Source organism: Prionailurus viverrinus, chromosome A1 (assembly GCF_022837055.1).
Source record: "Prionailurus viverrinus isolate Anna chromosome A1, UM_Priviv_1.0, whole genome shotgun sequence".
NCBI lineage: Eukaryota > Metazoa > Chordata > Mammalia > Carnivora > Felidae > Prionailurus > Prionailurus viverrinus.
The window spans coordinates 47,642,610-47,664,220 of record NC_062561.1 but is presented as its reverse complement, the minus strand read 5'-3'; the positions used below and the strand labels follow the sequence as shown (position 1 = coordinate 47,664,220).

General features: G+C 39.6%; 2 protein-coding genes across 6 annotated transcripts in view; one reads left to right on the top strand and one right to left on the bottom strand.

Annotated features, from left to right (window-relative positions):
* The window catches only part of BORA (BORA aurora kinase A activator), a 29,051-nt gene extending 27,916 nt beyond the window's left edge, over positions 1 to 1,135 (bottom strand). The window contains exon 1 of one of the 4 annotated variants that reach the window (XR_007151237.1): positions 912 to 1,135. Coding sequence is in view for 3 of the 4 variants with exons in the window: in XM_047854572.1 (XP_047710528.1) it covers positions 912 to 1,049 (138 nt within the window). In the remaining variant the exon portion in view is untranslated. The remainder of the gene's footprint in view (positions 1 to 911) is intronic. The other 3 variants (XM_047854572.1, XM_047854560.1, XM_047854579.1) reach the window with 3 other exon arrangements.
* MZT1 (mitotic spindle organizing protein 1) lies at positions 606 to 19,462 on the top strand. 2 transcript variants are annotated; one of them, XR_007151252.1, is made up of 4 exons: positions 606 to 885; positions 11,758 to 11,903; positions 16,233 to 16,427; positions 17,713 to 19,462. XR_007151252.1 is itself a non-coding variant. In XM_047854588.1 (3 exons), exons 1-3 carry the CDS (start codon positions 816 to 818, stop codon positions 17,734 to 17,736), a joined length of 240 nt encoding a protein of 79 aa, XP_047710544.1. In that variant the 5' UTR covers positions 627 to 815; the 3' UTR covers positions 17,737 to 19,462. The 2 variants fall into 2 exon arrangements, 1 of the variants encoding a protein (XP_047710544.1); XM_047854588.1 differs by lacking the exon at positions 16,233 to 16,427 and having other exon boundaries at positions 627 to 885.
* Positions 19,463 to 21,611: the final 2,149 nt, after the last annotated feature.

Below are 21,611 nucleotides of genomic sequence, written 5' to 3'. Positions count from 1 at the left end.
CACCAATCAAATAAGTATGACTGATGAGGGCTAAGAAATTAACCGCCTTTGGCTGCCTCTCCTCAAACATCCTCCTTTCGCTGACTTCCAGGGTAGAAGGCGAGACTGCATTGCTTTCAGTCATCAGGGGATACGACCGTGGATAAAGAATCCACTTCTTGGAAGGCTGAAGCAGCTGGTTTCGTTGGGTGAGGAGCAGGGTGGACACTCAAGCCAGTGTCACCCCCAACCCTACACGATCATACTTTGGCGTCCCCCCCCCCCCCCCCCAACTCTTCCTCACCTATTCCCTCGCTGCTCCCATTCACCCCGGGGACAGTGGGCAGGTGGGTTCCGAGGAAGGAAAAGTGATCTCTCCAATTCCAGACAAGAGGAAAGGCCAGGGACTACAAAGAACATACCTAGTGGTGTGTGTAAAAAGGAACCCCCCAATAGGCAACTCCAGGGCGCTCCCGAGGGGCCAGGCCAGCTCCCACGACAAGCACAGACTCTTTAACTCCCCGCTTCCGCGCTGTCTTAGGCCAACCAGGGCACGGGCCTTGTGGGGAGCTAGCCAATCGCGACGTACCGCTGTCCGCGAACCAACCAATCGCATCGAGGCCGCGTAGTAAATTCGAATGGCAACTCCTCGCTTCACATTCCGCGCTGAGTAACGAGGCTCCAAATTTAAATCAACGCAGCCCCACGCTGGCGACGAGCGCGAGGGGCGGAGCCTGCCCGGCGTGAGCTGGGGACGCGCGGTGTGATTGCCCAGGAGAAAGGAAGGCGCTCCAGTTCCGGGTCAGGCCCTTTTCCCGCCTCCCTCGGCCTCCGCCATGGCGAGTAGCAGCGGTGCCGGGGCGGCGGCGGCGGCGAATCTGAACGCGGTGAGGGAGACCATGGATGGTGAGTGCCCGTTAGTCCCCCTTTACCTTGTCTCCGTTTCCCGCAGCCAGGCCTCCCAGGCGGCGATGAGTCCAGAAGGACTTTAGGTCCACTTCCTGCCCCAAACAGCATCTTTGAGGGTTCTCCCAAGGGACCCGCCAGGGCCGTAGGGCTGATGGCCCCATCCTTTGGGAGTTGTCTCTTCGTTCTTGCGTAGTTTGTCGCGCGCACGACGTTCGGGCCCCCACGTCAGCCCGGCACGCGCTCCGTGTTTACCGCGCGGGAGCCGCGCGCCGCCCCCTCCCCGCGTGCCACGCCCCTTCGCTGCGTCGGGTCCTCTTGTCCTGTCCCCCCTTGCAGGCCTCGGGAGCCATTGTCGCCCCACGCACCCACTTCTGAGCCGGGCCTGGTGCAGAGTCCCCCTTGCTTATAGTCCCGAGCGAGGACAGTCTGCAGGTCTGTAAGCCCCTTGCAGACAGTGGCCTTGTGTGTTTGGTCACCTCTGTGTCCTTTGTCTCTTAGCAGTACAGTAGGCGCTTGTTAGGTCAACCCCTTCATAACTGCTCTGTTCGTCCTGGATCAAGTGACGCCCGTGTCTGAGACTGTAGGTGTATTTAACCTGTTTTCGCGCCCGCAAGCAAGCGGGCGTAAAGCCTGCGCACACGTGCTAGACGTGTCTTGGAGTTACCCTTTCTGTTCTCTCTACTCTCTGCCGGCTTGGCCACTTTGTACTCCTGGGGGTGAGTTTAGACAAGCTGCTTAAACATCATTGAGCTTGCTTCTTTCTTTATTCTGTGTAAAATGAGATCACTTCCTCCTGAGGTTATTGTGAATATTTAAGACAACCAGGTAAAGGCGTATCAAAGGTGATCAAAAAGTAGTTACTTTTATTTTTATGTTATGTTACGTGTACATCCCACTTGCAGAATCCTTTGTCTCCTTTTTATTCGCATCCACCTATGTGTGTTTGATGGATGTTAAAACATTGCGTTTTTGACATTTTCCAGTGGATACTGACATCAGTCTCCATCTTTATTGAACCCTAACTGTAGTGTGCAGTTCTCACTAAGTAGTGTCAGCCTTCCCGCTGTATCTCCTTGTTTGCTTTACTGTAGGGCCCCACTTAGTGATTCAGCTGTTTCTTATGGGGGCTTCTAATAAGGCTTCTTGCTTTTTCTGCACAGGTTGCTGTTTCCTTTTTATTTTATTTTATTTTTTATTTATTTATTTATTTATTTTTTAAATTTTTTTCAACGTTTTTTATTTATTTTTGGGACAGAGAGAGACAGAGCATGAACGGGGGAGGGGCAGAGAGAGAGGGAGACACAGAATCGGAAACGGGCTCCAGGCTCTGAGCCATCAGCCCAGAGCCCGACGCGGGGCTCGAACTCACGGACCGCGAGATCATGACCTGGCTGAAGTCGGACGCTTAACCGACTGCGCCACCCAGGCGCCCCTCCTTTTTATTTTTTTAATGTTTATTTGTTTTTGAGACAGAGAGAGACACAGCATGAGCAGGGAAGGGGCAGAGAGAGGGAGACACAGAATGTGAAGCAGGCTCCAGGCTCTGAGCTGTCAGCACAGAGCCCGACACGGGGCTCGAACTCATGAACTGTGAGATCATGACCTGAGCCGAAGTAGGACGCTTAACGGACTGAGCCACCCAGGCGCCCCGCTGCTTCCTTTTTAAGGAACTACTTATATTATTAGAATCTTTGCATCTAAGTTTTACTTACCAAGAATCTATTTGGTATTTCTCCAAAACGTAGAATTTTGTTCTTAACACCATTTTCAGCTTATTTCCCGTTCTTCCTCAGTGTACCACAGCATATTAGTTTTATTTTGTAAGTGGACTTAAATACGAAAGAAGTGATATGTGTATAACATTACAGGTTTCACCAGCTTTCCGAAAGCAGTGTTCCCATGAAAATTTTCCTAAGCTGAAATGGTATAAAGTGAAGAAGCAGTTAGTATTAACTTATATGGAAAATTTTTTGAGTGTTCTCAAATCCAGAAAATAATCTTTCTTGGACTTTTCTGATACCTTAAGACACATCTTGTTAACAGATATACAAAAGAAATGGAGATAAAAGCACATGTGCTCCCGGTAATAGTTCAAAGCTCTGGCAGCTTGATGGTAGATACTGAGTGTAATTCCTGGGGAAGGAGCTTGGCAGTGATGCTCAGAAATGCTGGGGTTACATGCTAATGGCTTGCTGCAAACAAGCACTGAACACTATTTTCACTTTCTGCCTTTTTTTTTTTTTTTAACCCTCTTTGGATTTCTTTTGGTTAGCAAAAATAGCTATTAATATAGATCTTTCGGGGGCGCCTGGGTGGCGCAGTCGGTTAAGCGTCCGACTTCAGCCAGGTCACGATCTCGCGGTCCGTGAGTTCGAGCCCCGCGTCGGGCTCTGGGCTGATGGCTCAGAGCCTGGAGCCTATTTCTGATTCTGTGTCTCCCTCTCTCTCTGCCCCTCCCCGGTTCATGCTCTGTCTCCCGCTGTCCCAAAAATAAATAAACGTTGAAAAAAAAATTAAAAAAAAAAAAATATATAGATCTTTCGTAAAAGCTAAGTGGAGACGAACTTTCAAAAAGTGGGGCGATGCTGGTTTTGTTTTACACCTTTGCTTGGAAGCCAGTGGGTTTTCTAACCGAATGGAGAGTAAGAGGCCTCACTTCCTGTTAGTTTTCTTAATGTTAGCTATGCTCAGGTCCTTATTTATATGGCCATAGAATCCCATTTGAATGGAAAATTCACATTTTATTGCTGGTGGAATTGCCAATGTACAAATGAGAACTGATTGTATTGGTTGCATCAAGATTTTTACTGAGAAGTGTGTGTAAAATGATTATTGAGAGTATAAGCATGTGAAAAAGTGAAGAAATGACGTTTTTTTCTTTAAAGTTTATTTTAAAGTTTATGTATTTGCTTTCAAAGAGAGAGAGAGCTGGGGAGTGGCAGAGACAGGGAGACAGAGTGAATCCCAAGCAGGCTTCACACTGCCAGCACAGAGCCCGATGTGGGGCTCAAACTCCTGAACCCTGAGATCGTGACCTGAGCCAAAATCTAGGGTTGGACACTTAACCGACTGAGCCACCCAGGTGCCTCATAAAGTGTATTTATTGAGAGAGCACGCACACACAGGGGAGAGGGAGAGAGAGAATCTCAAGCAGACTCTGTCAGTGCAGAGCCTGACGCGGTGCTCGAACCCACAAACCGTGAGATCTTGACCTGAGCCAAAATCAAGAGTCCAATGCTCAACTGACTGGGCCACCCAGGTGCCCCTGACAGATTGTTTTAAAAATAAAAATTCAAAGAGAGTCTATGTGACTTTGAGAATGCTGCTCCTCTATACACAGTTTGCCCACAAACCTCAAGATAGAAAGGCCCCAGGTTGGCACTGGATCACCATTTGTTAAATGTGGCAGCTAGGGACTATTATGTCCATTAGAACTCTAAACTTACAGAAAATCCCTGCCATATGTCATGCCATAATTAGAGTCTAAGACAGTCACATAAAATGTGAAGTTGAATTATTGCAAAGTTAACAGAAAACTATATTTTCCATGTTGTCTATAATAATTGAGACACAAAGGTAAACACAGTGACACACTATAAATAATTGACCATACACTGAATTGGACAAGTTTACATGTTGTCATTTTATAATCCCATCTTCCTTCACATTCATTCCCAGAAATAAAACTTTAGCTTGCCCAACGGGCTAGACTGAACTATCCAAATAGCATTAATATATGAAACTCTGTTAATGTGGGGTTTCCCTGTATTTATATCCACCCATGAGAGCCAAAAGTTTTTGAATCTGACTTCCCTCCTTCAAGGTCTAGTATATTTCTCCTCATTTTACTCCTCTCCCATCAGTACTAGAGTCAGCTAATAGTAAATTAATGTTTTAACAGATCTGAATGATGTTAGGGTTGTAGAACTCAGCTATGAACATTTTTATTTTTATTATGAAATAAAAGCATTTTGATGATACTTCAGAAGCAAGTAGACTTTATAGTTTATCTATGTGGCTCACTCTGAAAGGAACCTGACCGATTCTGGTCCTAATTTAGTATACGGTCTTGTATCAGTCCCCTGCTCTCATTTTTAGATTCTTAACATTCTCTCCCAGATTCCTTCTTTAAAATGTCAGCCTTTTCCCGATGTCTGGGTGGCTCAGTTGGTTAAGTGTTTGATTTCAGCTCAGGTCGTGATCTCATGGCCCATGAGTTCGAGCCCTGCGTCAGGCTCTGTGCTGACCGCTCAGAGCCTGGAGCCTGTTTCAGATTCTATGTCTCCCTCTCTCTGCCCATTCCCACTTGTGCTGTCTCTTTCTCTCTCTCCAAAATAAATAAACATTAAAATTTTTTTTTTTTAATGTCAGCCTTTTCAGCTACCCCTCTCTCTGTCCTCCAGCGTACTCAGTGACCTTTTTTTGCTTTTCAGCGTTTTGAAATTTTAGATACTCTTTATTGATAGTTTCATACTTTGAGTTTTGTTTTCCTGTATTTTCTTTATGCCTCCAATTCCTACTGGTAATTATGGTTTTTAACAATTGTGTTAAAAAAAAACCAAACTTCTTTATCTTTCACTGTAGTGCTGCTTAGTTATATACCAGGTAGTCAGCTAGAAAAAGGAGTTAAGAGAGTTCACAGTGTACAAGGCAGTGTCAGTGAAACAAATGTATATTCCTTGCTGTCAGTCTAATTACTGATGGGAGAAATAAACCTAGCAGTCATTTTTCTTTCTTTGACCTTCCCTGCCTTCTTTTCTTTACTAAGCCCTTTCAATTCTTCCTACATCTCAAATTGAACCACTTGTCTCTATCTCTCCTGTTCATGCCATCTGCCATTCCATCACCAAGATTGCAACAACTTAACTGGGCTCTCTTTCCAAGATCTATTCCATACTATGCAGCCAAAGTCTTTTAAAAATGAAAATCTGTTTGTATCCTCCCGTTTTTATATCTTGCCAAAGTTCTGAAATCTTCAGTAGAGCCTTAGTGTGTGTTCATGTCTATCTTTTCACATATTTTACACCTATGTTCCCCCTGTAATTACATTGCCTTTACATGAAGAGCCTTTCAGATCTATGAATTTATTCTGTGAACTTACCAAGTTCTGTCTAGCACAGGAACTTTTGCACAAGCTGTTTTCTTCACTCTCCCTCTCTTTGCACTTTTTCCTGCCTCTGCATTATTCAGGTTGTCTTCACCCTTGAAGTCTAAGTTTAATTGTCACTTTTTCAGAACAAATCTTTCCTAAACACTGTCACAACTAAGTAGGATGTCCTTGTAATTTGTTTTGGAGGTATGCTTTTCTTGTCCCTATTTCCCTTTTAACAAGGATCAGTTATTACTTCAATATCTATCTCACCTACACCATAATTTCATGAGGACTGGGACCATATTTACCTTTTTCATAACTATATTTACAGCAGTAACATAGGCATAAAATACATGTAAGTACCAATTACACAGTAGGCACTATAGAAGTACTTATTACCGACAGGTTATGAAGTTAGGAAGTAAAGATCAACATAAATCTTATAAGCAAGCTTAAAGGAAAGAAATACTAGTACTGAGATGGACCTGAAAGAGAGCATGGAATTACATAGAAAAAGGCAGAGGAGAAAAGCATGAACAAAGGCATGAAGAACGAGCAGAGCATTTAGGATAGGGGTCTACCAGGAAGAGAAAACTGGAGAGGAGAATTTGTCGGTATCAGTTAATGATGATGGTGATGATAATGTTGGTGAGTTGGAGTAGGGTCAGAGTATGTGTTCTGGTTTTCTGCTGTCCTGTAACAAACCATCCCACGGTTAGTGAAATAAAACAGCAACAGTTACTTGTCTCTCACAGTTCTGGACATTGGCCAGTCTTGTCTGGGTAGTTCTCATTGGGGGTCTCTCGTGCATTGCAGTTAGTGCTTATTCTAGAGTCATCCCAAAGCTTCTTCACTCACGTATCTTCTATTTTTTTTTTTTTTTTTTTTAGTTTATTTACTTATTTTGAGAGAGAGAGTGTGAGAGCAAGCAAGCAGTGGGGAGGGGCAGAGAAAGATGGAGAGTGAGAATCTGAAGCAGGCTCTGCACTGTTAGAACAGAGCCTGACGTGGGGCTCGAAACTCATGACCTGTGAGATCCTGACCTGAGCCGGAATCAAGAGTCAGACACTCAACCGACTGAGCCACCCAGGCACCCCACTCATATATCTTCTAGTTGACACTGCCTATTAGCTGGGCCTGCAGCAGGGCTGTTGTCTGGAACATGTGGGTTTGCTCCCAGTTGGTGGCTGGGTTGCCAGGGAGAGTGTCTCAAGAGAGAGTCATCTTTTTAAGCCTAGTGTCAGAAGTCATGCAGTGACGCTGTTGAGAGATGCAGCCTATGAGACCTGAGCATACCTGCACATTCTTGCTCTGGAGGCCAAGAAGGCAGGGCCCTGACTGTTCTTTCTTCCTGCTATTTCTCAGGGAAATGTTTACAGTGACCAATGTGAGGAATGAGGTAAAATCTATTCTACTTCAAGGTAAAGAGCAGGCTTGCTAACTGCTTACAGTAAAAGTAGGGATTTTCCATGCTTAATTGTTCTTCTGTGACTGTAGTCTGGCAACATAATGTACTCTCTTGCTATGTAAAAAGGAAAACTACCTGGTTATTTCAGTGTTTGCTGAAAAGGTATTCATAAGACTCAACACTTTGTTCCTAATTTTAGAGTCTTAGCAAAGAAGACAGTAAATGCTACACCAAAGGATAGCTATATGAAATCACCATCATCCTTAACATGAATGTTAAAAGGATTCTAAATAAAATCAGAAATACCTGCTTTCACTGCCTTTTTAAAGCATTAATAGGAAAGTTTTAGCAGATAGTGCAGGATAAGAAAAGGAAAAGACTGTTAAGAAAGATGTGAAACTATTATTTGTAGGTAAAATGATTATTAGAAAACACAAGAGAATCAACTGAAAACCGAAGAACTTCAGTAGAGTTAAAGATGACTGGCTACAAAATAAAAATAAGTATTATGAGCATATTATGGGTATCTGCACTAATCACTTAGAATATACCAAAGCAAGGTAGAATGAATTTGTGAAAACAATCAAAACTAAAAATTAAAGAAATTGATGATTCACTATCAAATTTGATGATGATTGAGCACTTGCCGAAACTTTCTGCTCCAAGCATATAAAAAGGACCGGAAATAATACTAACATGCAATTATCAGCCCAGCAATGTTTAAAAACAAGAAAGGAAGATCTCCTGGTTAGAAAGAGAGGTTTTCCCCAAAGAGAAGAGCAGATGGGCACCACAGCAGGCGATTGGGAATGAAACCTGACAAAGCATGCTGCCCTGCCCGAGAGAAGCTGGGGCCAGAAACGTGCCATCTGCCACGGCCAGGGATTGGGAAGGACCGTCCGTGTGTCCTGTGGGTCTGGAGCCAGGGTGTTTCCACCAGTCTGATCCAGAGGGCTGGGGCTGGTGTGACACTACCGGTCCAAGAATGCTTCTCCAATTCAGGACATCAATAAAGATCTCCTTTGGAAGATGAGCTTCCAACCAGAAGTCACAGAAGTACCTAAGGTAGATGAAAAACATAAACAACTCACATACAAATTGAAAAAGAGGGAGAAAGTTTAGTAGTAACAGGTAACTCTTTTTTTGAGCACTACCAGATGCCAGTGGACACGGCGTTCTGCGTATGTCCTGTAATCCTCACAATGATCCTGTAAAGTATTATTACCGCACTTTCACAGAATGATAAAATAAAGGCATAGAAAGGTTACCTTGCTTACTAAGTAATGAAGGTGACATTTGAACTCACCTAAGAGGTACTTAGCCTCTAGAGAGCAGACACTTAAGCATTCTCTTTTCCTGCTGGCTTATACTTAAAGAAACAGAAAACACAAATCTCAAAAATGGCCAAAGATAATATACTTTCAAATAGGTAAAGGCAGAAACAACAGTCATGAAATAAGTGGTTATAAAAAAGCATGTAACTATGAAATAACAAGCAGAGGCACTGGGTCACTCAGGGTTAAGCGTCCCAAATCTTGATCTTGGCTCAGGTCTTGATCTAACAGTTCATTGGATCTAGCCCCACGTTGGGGCTCCTTGCTGACTGGGCAGAGCCTGCTTGAGATTCTTTTCTCTCCCTCTCTCTCTGCCCACCCCCCCCCCCCCACTCCCCACTGTTACTTGCACTCTTTCCTGCTCTGTCTTTCAAAAATGGTTAAATAGAGGCGCCTGGGTGGCTCAGTTGGTTAAGCGTCTGACTTCAGCCAGCTCATGATCTCAGGGCTTCTTGAATTCAAGCCCTTTGTTGGGCTCTGTGCTGACAGCTCAGAACCTTGAGCCTGCTTCAGATTCTGTGTCTCCCTCTCTCCCCGCTCCCCACTCGTGCGCATGCACGCGTGGTCTCTCTCTCTCTCTCTCTCTCTCAAAAAGTGAATAAACATTAAAAAGTTCAGATAAACTTAAAAACAACAAGCAATTCTGAGGGGAAATTAGAAATCTCAAAATAGAGTTAGTGAAATAAATTCAACATAACATAAATTACAGCCTACATACAACTGAAGAACATTATTGGTATGTTGGCATATCCAGACTGAAGAAATGAAATGGAAAGGGCTGTCCGCTTCCAGCCATGGTGGAGGAACAACCCGGATTTACCCTCCTGCCTGGAAAACAACAACAAAACCGATACAGAACAATGGTTTTCAAGACACTGGACATCAGGCTGTGAAGGAAAGTGATCCTAAGCACAGTAAATGAAGTGAGCCCAGTACTTTCCTGTTCTTGGTACCTTTAGAGAGTTCCCAGCAGTTGGGGGGTGTTGCGAACCCAGGTAGAACTCTTTGGACCCCCTGAGTTAGCAAAAGGAGGTTATTGAGTCCAGGGAGACCAAGGCAGGTAGAGTTTGCAAGACAGAATACCTGAGAGGAAAGAGCTTACAGAGAGAGGATTCTGGAGATCAGGAGAAGGGTCCTCCTCAAATATTCAGAAGAGCATTGATTAGCACATATGTATGAGGAAAGTACCCAAAAAGCTAGAAAATGCATCCAAAAGAATTAGAAGGAACAGTACACCATGCTTATACAAGGCTTCTCTCTACCAGCCAGAATGGAAAGCTTCATAATTCACAAGGCATTGAGTATAGTACTCAGGAGCATCTTTCCTCAGTGATGAGGAACAGTTAGCTGTGCACTAAACAGGGCTCTAATCCTGACTATGTAAATCTTAAATGACTCAAACTGTTTTCAGTTAACTGCATCTCATTACAAAGCTTAAGAATATGTACAGAAATACTTATCAACCAACAAGGTAAAATTTACAATGTCAAGCATCTAATAAAAAATTATTAAGTATACAAAGCAGGAAAATGCAACCAATGATAGGAGAAAATTGAATCAGTTGAAACAGACCCAAAATTGACACAGTTAGAATTAGCAAGACAAGGACCTTAGAACTGTACTCCATGTGTTCAAAAAATTAATTAGAGGCATGGGAGACTTTTTTTTTAAAAAACTTGAAATTCTGGAGATGAAAATGAATGTCTAATATAAAAAGGTGAATGTCCATTTCATGCACATTGTGAATAGTGTAATAGTTTTCAGAAGGAGTTAGACTTAATGGATCATTCAGTATTGTTAACTTGTCCATTCAACACCGTAGTTTTTATGCAATGCAAGTCAGAATCCACCTGGAGTTTGTTTTTGGAATTGATCAGGATTTTTAAGTTCACTGAGAGAACAAAAAAGCTTACAAAAATGAAAGATTACAAAGAATCTTGAACCTTCTACATGCTGATAAAAGTTAGTAATTAAATAAGATAGACATGCAACAAATCCATAGGTAAATGGGAATTTACTGTGTGACAAAGGTGGCATCTTAATTGAATGGTAAAAATATAAGTCACTCAACAAATAGTATTGAGGCAGTGAACTTATTTCAGATCCTATTTTCCACCCGAACTCCAGGGAGTTAAATATTTAAATGTTTATAGGTGGGCAGGAAATAAACTTTGAAGTGACGGAAGGATATACTGATGGATAATTCTATAATCTTTGCATGGGGAATAACCTTCTAAATATAATGCCAAGAGAAAATAATACAGGAAGCAATAGATAATATGTTGACCATTGACTTAACAAATTCTAAACATGCTCTGGGGAACAACCACCATAAAACAAAATTTAATGAAGCCAATGTATTTATATTCTGTGCTGCTTTTTGCTAGTGTTTCTCATGTCAATTACTTTTATAAACTACAATAAAATGAAGTAACTATAAAAAATGAAGTTAAAAAATAAACTTTTGTTTTTTACTATTAGATTTCAACAGACATGATTCCGTCAAATTGTAGACGCTTCTAAGCACTTTTAAAGCCTTAAATATGTACATTACTGAACAATTCCACTTCTAGGAATTTATCCTAATAAAATGAAATTAGTATGTACAGATGCTTATCACAGTATTACTTCAGTGGGGGAAACATGAGACCCACTTAACTCTTAAAATAGAATAGCTAAGTAATGTATGGTGTTTTCATATAATGGGATGTTATGTGACTAAATTACATTGTAAAAGGTTACTAAAAAATGGGGAAATGTTCAGAATAATCCTGATTATGATGCATATACTGATATTAAGTGAGTGGTAGAATATAAATCACAGTGTAAAATGCAGTTATGCGGAGGGAGGGTGGTGTAAGTCTAGTTTTGGTTCTAGGACTAAGTAAGAGCAAGACAGTATACTTGACAATTTCAAAATCTAGGGATGCTGTGCTAGTTTTTTGATATTGTGCAGTATTCTATGAATTAAAAACAGTAATGTGTGCATATTTTTAAATGTAATTTTTTTGAAGTTTTCTCAATGTCTTTTTCAGTTCTGTTGGAAATTTCAAGAATTTTGAATACTGGCTTAGATATGGAAACTCTGTCTATTTGTGTACGTCTTTGTGAACAAGGAATTAACCCAGAAGCTTTATCGTCGGTTATTAAGGAACTTCGCAAGGCCACTGAAGCACTAAAGGTTAGAGATTTGTATGTTAGTTCATTATAAATAAAAATACTTTTTTATTTTTTAATGGATTTATGTGAAAGATCCTAGTTAAATGTTATTAAATTAACTTCTGTCACCATTAGAAATTCTGAAAACCAGGATCTTTGTAGCATATGTTCAACTACAAAAATTGCTACTATCGTGGACCATGTTGTCTCTCACAGAAGTCTCCAGCTGTGTTTAGAATTTTCCTTGTGTTGTGACTAACGTTGTGTCTGTGCCCAAAAAGATATGTTCAAGGCCGGTACCTGTGAATGTGACCTTACTTGGAAATAGTGTATCAGCAGGTGTAATTAAGTTAAGGTGAGCTCATAATGGATTAATGAGCGATGTTCTTATTAGACAAGGAAAATTTGGACCAAGATACACGAAAAGAGTGCCATGTGGAGACACAGACAGACATGGGAGAATGGCTTGTGACAGTGGAGGCAGAGATGAGAGTGGTGGCCAAGGATTGTTGGCAGCCATCAGAAGCTAGGAAGAGGCAAGGAAGGATCTTCTGCTAGAGCCTTCTGACTCCTTGATGTTGGACTTCTAGCCTTTAAAACTGTGAGAAAATAAATCTCTGTTGTTTTCAGCCACCCAGTTTGTTTGGAACCTGGTGATGGCAGCTCTAGAAATCTAACTCAGATTTCACTTTTAGAAAGTGGGGTGCTGTTGTAATAAACACCTACAAGTGAGGAAGTGGCTTTGGAATTGGGTGATGGGTTGAGGTGGGAAAATTTTACACCACTTAATAGAGCCCAGATTTCCTTGAAAAAACTTGGTAGAAATGTGGACATTAAAAGCAGTTCTGGTGAGGGCACAGAAAAGAGAGGAGAGCTGTACAGAAAGCTTTGTTTGTCTTAGAGAATACACACATTATTATGAACAGAATGTTGCTGGAAATAATGAACATTAAAGGGGCTTCTGGTGAGACCTCATGAGGATCATATTATTGAACTCTGGAGGGAAGATCGTCCTTGCTATAAAGTGACAGAGCACTTGGCTCAATTATGTTTTACTATTGGAAGAAAAATAAAACTTGTAAGTGATGAACTTGGATAGCTAGCAGAGGAAATTTCCTAGCAAAGTGTGGAAAGTGCAGTCTGATTTTTCCTTTGCTACTGAAAAATAAAATATAAGAGGAATGAGAAATCAAGGAAGGAACTGGTAAGTGAAAAGGAACCACCACTTGATTTGGAAAATTATCAGCCTTACCCCAGAGCATGCTCTGGAGAGAAGGCCCAGGGTGTGGATGTGGTAAGGAGATTATGTGCATGACTCCTAGATGCAGTCAACTGTCTGTGCACAGAACACTGCCAGCCTGACTGAAAGCAACCGGGACAAAATGAAAGAAGGCTAGGGTTCTTTAGGAGGGAAACTAACACAAAAAGGTAAACAGAGCATATTCACAGAGCAAAAATTTATCATAAAGAGACTATCCGTACAGTTCTCACTGCCAGCACTCAGAAGTTCCTGGGAGCTCCCCCATCACTAACATGTCCTGTTCCCCTTCCAGTAGCTACTGTCCTGACTTTTATGGTAGATACTTTCTTTGAACAGTTTTACTGTCTAACATGGGTCTTTAAACACTGCAGGCTAATTTTATAAAATTTTCGAGCTTGATATAAAGAGAATCTTAGAGCACAGTCTTTACCTAGTTCTTCATTTAACATTATGGTTTTTTTTAATCTTTATTTTTGAGAGAGAGAGCATGAGCATGAGCAGGGGAGGGGCAGAGAGAGGGAGACACAGAATCTGAAGCAGGCTCTATCCAGGCTCTGAGCTGTCAACACAGAGCCCAACACGGGGCTTGAACTCCACGCACCACGAGATCAGTACCCACGCTGAAGTCAGAGGCTTAACTGACTGAGCCACCAAGGCGCCCCCATTTAACATGTTTGAGAGTTTTTGTGTTCTGGTTTTTTTGAGTATAGTTGACATACAATGTTACATTAATTTCAGGTGTACAACTTAGTGACTTGACAGGTTTATACTATGTTATATGTTCACCAAAAGCTGCCATCTGTCCCATGACATCACTATATTTCTTTATGCCTCGCCTTTTATTCCTGTGACTTATTCATTCTGTAACTGGAAGCCTGGCTCTCCCTCTCCCCTCACGCGTTGTGCCCATCTGCCTCCCTGCTCCCTTCTGCAACCATCAGTTTGTTCACTTTTTATAGGTCTGATTCTGATTTTGTTTTTGTTTTTTGGATTCCACTTATGAGTGGGATCATGTGAGGGTCATTTATGTTGTGTGTAGCTGTAACACAGTCCTTTCCACTGGAATAATCATGCTTCATTACACAAATGTACTACTATTTATTTATCCTTTCTACCTTGTGTGGACATTCGATTGCTTCCAGTGTGAGGCTATTAGGAATATGCTGCTGTGAGTATAGTTGTCCATGTCTCGTGATGCATATATGCATGCATTTCTTTTGGGTGTGTATTCTAGAAATAAAGTTCCTTGGTTGTTAGGTTATGTTTATCTTCAACTTGAATAGATAATGCTAAACTCTTCTAAAGTAGTTGTCCTAATTTCTGTTTCCAGCAGCAGCATACGAATTTCCCTTCCTTGCTCCACGTCTTTGTCAATACTTAATATTGGGAGTGTTTTTAATTTTAGTCATTTTTGCTGGGTATGTGTAGGTTTCTTATATGGTTTTATTTGCATTTCTTCTAATACCAGTGAGGTTGAATGTTCTTACATATTTTTGGCCATTTTCTTTTGCGAGATAACCGTTTCAAGTTGCTTGCCCATTTTTTCTGGCTTATTTTCCCTTTTTTACTGGTAGTCTTTCCTTAAGTATTCTGAATGTGAACCTTTTGTTAACTGTGCATGTAAGATTACTAAGTTCTTTTAGTCAGGTTTTTAAATAATTATAAAATCTATTCAGACTTGGGGCACTGGGTGGCTCGGTTGGTTAAGTGTCCAACTCTTGATTTCCGTTCAGATCATGATCTCACAGTTCATGAGTTCGAGCATTGCATTGGCCCCACACTGACCGTGCAGAATCTACTTAGGATTCTGGCTATCCCTGTCTCTCTCTTCCCCTTCCTGTTTGCAGGCACATCCTCCCTCCCTCCCTCCCTCTCTCTCTCTCTCTCTCTCTCTCTCAAAATAAATATTTAAAAAAAAAAACACAAACCGGGAGGATAATCCTGAAGAGTTTGTAGCAAAGAAGAAAATTGTTAATTAGAACTTTTTCATGTTTTCTTTAAAGGCATTTTTGAAATCTGTATATAATTTGTATTAAGGAAGGAAACAAATCCTTCAGAACCACCCACAAGATAACCAGTGATATTTGGCAAATACCATTCTAGATGGTATGCTACTTTAAAAATAATGTGAACCACACCTGTCTTTCCTTGACCACTCTTTACTCTTTACAGACTTTTTAAATTTTTTTTTTAATGTTTGTTTATATTTGACAGAGACAGAGCATGAGTTGGGGAGGGGCAGAGAGAGGGAGACACAGAATCTGAAACAGGCTCCAGGCTCCGAGCTTTCAGCACAGAGCCTGACGTGGGGCTTGAACTCATGAGCTGTGAGATCATGACCTGAGCCAAAGTCGGACGCTCAACCGACTGAGCCACCCAGGCGCCCCATCTTTATAGACTTTTTAAATGTATGGTTGTTTTCCCCTTTTTGGGTGGTTGCTAGTAATTAATTTCTCTCATACTTTTTCTCTCAGAACTAAAAATAGGGTAAGGAAAAACTGTTCCTATTATGTTTTACTGCCTTTACCTTGAAATCCTGGTGATTAGAATATAATTGTATTATGGTACTTAACTCTATTTTAGAATGTGTAAAATGTAAATCGAGGACATCCTGAAATGTTGCAAGGAGCTGTTGGTCTGAAACATCCAGTTTTTCCTTTGTTCTTTAGTTAACTGTAGAAAATTGCAACCATTCTTCATTAATTATTTTGCCTTTCTTTCTCATACATTTGTATATTGATAATGTTTAAGTCACTTATAGTAAAAGTAACTGGTTGTGTGTAACACAATTAGGTCAGTTTCTTAAGCATCAATAGATATGTCACATTATGTGTATCTCTCACAGCATAGATAGGACATTAGGTGCAGTTTTTAAAAAATAGACTTTATGAATGATCTAGCAACACTGAATTTTGGTATTGTCTCCTTAGAGCTAGTATTTATGTGTAAGTAATCATTCACACATTGTGATTTCAGAAATTCTGGGCAAAACCTACTTTTCCTGTATCTTCTACTTTTAGTGCCAAGGGGCCTTGAATTGTACTGTTGATGCATTCCTATGCAGAATAAGCCTTGCCCTTTCTCTTGCAGCTGTCCTGTCTGATGATATCTTAGGGTGACCGACGTGTCTCCTCACTGTATGAACGTCTTGTACAGCATGAGGACATTGGAGACAGCTGGGAGAGAAATGAGGGATTCAATAAGTCTTGTGTCCCCACCCATCCTCCCAAAGGAGGGAATAAATGTACACAGGAAAGGGAAGTGTGAAAGACAAGACTTGTTAAGGTTGGTTTTTTCCCCAGGGCCAATGCTTACGAGATTTTGGAGTCTCTAATGACAATCTGGTAACTAGTTCTCTAGGATGCCATTACTGTCCTTTCAAACAGAGTAGTGCTACATTCATGTAATGGGAATGCTGTACAGGGTTAATGGTTTGCTTAGTTTAGGTGAAAATACTTATTTCAATGTCTGTATCTTGGAGGAGAATCTCTAAAATTCATATGAAAATGGAATGCGGCTGGACAAAAAGTTAAAGGTACTTTAATTTTTAAAAATTTCTGTAGTTGTCTATATTATTTCAAGTCTTCTTTGAAGTAGATGATACTAAAAAGTGGGTTAGGAAGAAGACAAAGTGCCTAAAGGTATGTAGCTAAAACTAATATAAGAACCTATAAAGGTAGAAAGAAGTAAGAAATCTTTTAGAATAGGGGGAATGTTTTTCAAACTAGTTTTCTAATCCTTGTGAATAATAAACCTAAAGAAGCGAAAGGCTAATTAGAATAGCCAACTATCTGGACGAGGTAGGTTCTGTTGATTGCAGAGAGAAGGTTTCAGATTGAGAACTACAATTTTCCCAGCACGTTAAGTGATTTTCATGAAAGGCCTTCGAACTTAGACTAAACATAAAAGTAAGTTTTAATTATGAAGTTGAAACATACATGAATTAGAAGTTTACCCTGTATTTCTGAAACACTTGTTTAAAATCATCATTTTCATATTTGGAATTAAGAAATTACTTGTTTAAATTTTTATCTTTTAGAAATCTGTATCAAATCATTTACTGATAATAATATAGTGTCTGGAAATTCCTGCAGAATAATCGGGGAAAGTATACTAGTTGGTGAAATAGGTGAAGCAGGATTAGCCATGTGTTCAGTATTCCTTTTGCCTTTTTTTTCTCTGCCCTGTAACAGAAAGGTCTTTTTCATTCTTAATCCCCTTTTCACACTAAAATGAAACATGCAGAAACAGATAAACCAATAAAGACTGGATAAGGTGGATACAGTGTGTGGACAAGGTCTGCTGTGGGTCAGTTTTTCCAGTAGCAGTATATTTTTATTTTTACGTTAACTGCATTAAGATGATATAACAATTTTCCACTGTTAGGCTAGCAGTAGTTCAAAAGGTAGTTCTAATGTACTGCAAAAAGTGAAAAACACTGCATTATCCTGATGGCTTGGTATATGTGGGGGAGGAATTGTTTGTTAATGACAGTACAGTATTGACAAATATATCTCTGTGGTGTCTTTTCCATGATTTTGTTATAATGAAACTTACTTTCTTGTTCTAGGCTGCTGAAAATGCGACAAGCTGACTTTCTGGAGAAATCCTGATGAGATATGTCAGGCTCTTCAAGAGGATTTGAAGATTGCATTGTAGTCAAGAATGTACAATGAAATTACTGCATGCATCAGTGTAGAAACATTTTCCTTTTTAAAAGAATTATAAAACCATAGCTTTATAAATCAGTGGAAAATGGCTTACAGAGAGAACTATCAGATGTGTTTACATCACATCTTACTTTTTTTTAACAGCTCTAATGCTGGTTCATATTTATGTATTCCTTATTTATAGCTCTGATAGCTTTAATTTTCTAAGCAGTCTGTCTATCAGATGTGCACATCTGCTGTGCCTGGTTGAAGTATAGTGGAGCCCATCAGAAGTAATGTAGTAGTTATGACTTGTTGACATTTCCATTATAAAATTTAATTTTGAATTGTTTATGCAAAATAACCGTGGATTCATGTTGTATTGGGTTAAAAGTTGACAGAATTTCAGCCACCTTATTTATGGATTTGATTTAGACTTAGGTATATCAGAAATCTTTCTTATTAAGAGCATGGAAATCATTGTTTTCTTCTGCTCTTTAACAAAGACTATTTAGTTTTTTAAACAAAAGTTTTTCCGGCAGTTAATAGTATGAACCAGATTGTTTTTGTATTGACTGAAAAATAAAACTTAGAAACGTAGATTTTAAAAGTAATGACAGTGCTTAGTTTTATTTGTCATTTGGATTATTTACATTTAATGAGAATATTAATTGATAATATTTTTTTTCTAAGTTTTATACTCTAAACATGATGGCCTAGAAAAATAAAGCATAGTGAAACATTTCCAACAGGCAAAATTCTTTAATTTTATTACAGAAAAATAATTTGAGTGGTTATCTAATAAATCACTAAAGAGGAAGTATCTTTCAACAAATATGATATTTTCTGAAGGAATACATATTTGCAGTCATTAAACAAAAAGTAAATAATCAAATGTTCTATGTCAGGAATTGTATCAACTTTCTGAGGTCACTTTTTTGTGTCATTTTTTCCCTGAAAGTTTTAATGAATCAAAGTGATGGTTCAAAATAAATTTTGGGAAATTTACAACAGTGTTAATTCTGCTCCTGTAACAGAATCTCAATGGAATATTTTCCCCAAGACTAATATTTTAATCTGATCTTATTTTAGGTTTTGTTAGCATTCTTTTAAATGATAGTACAAGCATTTACTCTTTAGCAGCTTTTTTCTTCAGACAAAGTAAAGCTTAGTAGTATCTAAGTGGCAACCTTCTGTACTGTTGTAAAAATCTCATCTTTTAATTTTGACTTTGTAAGTGGATAACCTCTTTACCAAGGGCACTGGAAGGTCTATTGGCAGAACCTGGTTGGGAGACAATAACGACTTGTGATGCTAAATCATTTATTTGTTAATAAACACTGCATATATTGCATGTTGTTACTTACAAAATCATAAAGAGAACACATTTGTCAGGCTCCAAAATTTGTATATACCCTTAGGCCACAAGAGTTAATAGTTTTATTTATGATTTTGTAGATTAAGTTATTTATGTATGAAACAAAGCAGAAAAATATATTGAGTATGTTTACAAAGAACTTTAATGTGTTACACTTAAATGTAAACATATATTTTTAATGCATACTTAAGTACTATTTAACGGAATCAAAACAAATTATAATGATACAATTGGCAGTGTTATGCATGTTGTCAGTGACAAAAATAAAACCATTTTGGTGGTATTGGCATGTACTTTTGATTTAGTTTATGCTTTTGTGTGTACAACTTGTGTTTCTGTAGGTATTCTTATATTTAGATGCTGATTAGTTACATGTGAATGAAGACTATTTGAGGGCAGACTAAATTTACAGTGTAAAATCAGGCTTGAGGTGTGAAATGGAATATTTTTCTCCTGGTACTTAAAGGAGATAGCTATATTAGCATTGCCCAGGCTTCCCCTGGGTGGGTTAAGCGTCCAACTTCAAGTCACATGATCTCCTGGTTTGTGAGTTCCAGCCCCTCGTCAGGCTCTGTGCTGACAGCTCAGAGCCTGGAGCTCACTTGGGATTCTGTGTCTCTCTGCCCCTCCCCCAGGTGCCCTAAGCCACATTTTATGTATATATATTTTTACATTTTTTTTCATGTTTGTTTTTTTGTGTGTGTGAGAGAGCGCGAACAGGGGAGGGGCAAAGAGAGAGAATCTGAAGCAGGATCCATGTTGTCAGCATAGAGCCCGACCGACAAGGGGCTGGAATCCACAAACTATGAGGTCATGACCTGAGCCAAAATCAAAAGTCAGATGCTTAACTGACTGAGCCATCCAGGCACCCCTTGCCTTATTTTATATTTTAAAATGTATGCAACATAAAATTTACTATTTTAACCATTTTTAGGTTTTATAGTTCAGTGACAATAACAACATTCACACTGTTGTGCAACCATCACTATCTAGAACTTATTATCCAAACAAATTCTACCCATTAAGTGGTAACTCCCCACTTCCCTTTAGCCCATTTTTCTAGGTGAACATTTTTCTACTTTTTTCTGTGAATTTGACTATTCTAGGTACCTCATATAAGTCAAATCATACAGTATTTGTCCTTTCGTGTCTCTTCACTAAGTGTTAGCTTTTCAAGATTCTTCCATTATAGACGCAGCTGGGTGGTTCAGTCGGTTAAGGGTCAGACTTCAGCTCAGGTCATTGTCTTATGGTTCATGGGTTCGAGCCCCACATTGGGCTCTGTGCTGACAGCTCAGAGCCTGGAGCCTGCTTCGGATTCTGTGTCTCCTTCTGTCTCTCTGTCCATCCCCTGCTTGTAGTCTATCTCTCTCAAAAATAAATGTTAAAAAAAAAATTAAAAATATTCTTCCGTTATGTATCAGAATTTCATTCCTTTTTAAGGCTGAAAAATATTCCATATTAATATGTTTACCCTATTTTGTTTATCCTTTCATCCAGTGAATATTTGGGTTGTTTCTGTCTTGGCTATTGTGAATAATTCTGCTTTTAATATTGGTATCTAAATATCTAGTCAAGTGCCTGCTTTTGATTCCTTTTGGTATATAGCCAGAAGCAGAATTGCTGGACCTTGTGCTTAATGTGGAATTAATTTTTTGAGGAACTGCCATATTGTTCCATACAGTGGCTGTACCATTTTACATTCCCATTAGCAATGTTCAAGGATTCCAGTTTCTCTGCATCCTTGCCAATGCTTTGTTTTTGTTTCTTTAAATAATAGCCATTGTATAGGTGTGAAGTGGTAACTAATTATGGTTTTAATTTGCATTTCCCTAATTGTTATCTTGGCCATCTTTTTATATACTTGCTATTTGTGTATATCTTTTGAGAAATGTCCATTTAAGTCCTTTGCCCAATTTTCAATTGTTTTTGTTACTGTGGATTCTTTTTACATTCCGGGATGATAATGCTTATCAGATACATAATTTGCAAACATTTTTTCCCAGTCTATGGGTTGTTTTTTCACTTTCTTGACAGTGTTTTTTGCACAATTTTTTAATTTTGATGAAGTCTTATTTAGGTATATTTTTCTTCTGTTGCCAGTGTTTTTGGTGTCATAGCAGAGGCACCCCAGAATGCTGAGTTGACAGGTGCAAGGCTGTAGCATAATGAAGAACCCAACATGGTGTAAGCTCTGCAGTTCTTACAATCTCTCGGAGTCAGACTCACCTGGTTTCCTGTTCAGCGCCATGATTTTGGGCAAGTTACTACTGAGATCCAGCGTCCTTTTATGAAAAATGGGGGGATTTATCCCTACCTCATAGACCGTGTGTGGAAGATTCTTTGCCATGTACCTGAAACACACTAAATGCTTATTTTTGTACAAACATTCCATTGAGTCAAGAGTGAAGAGCTGTTTTAAGAATTCTGCATAAAACTAGG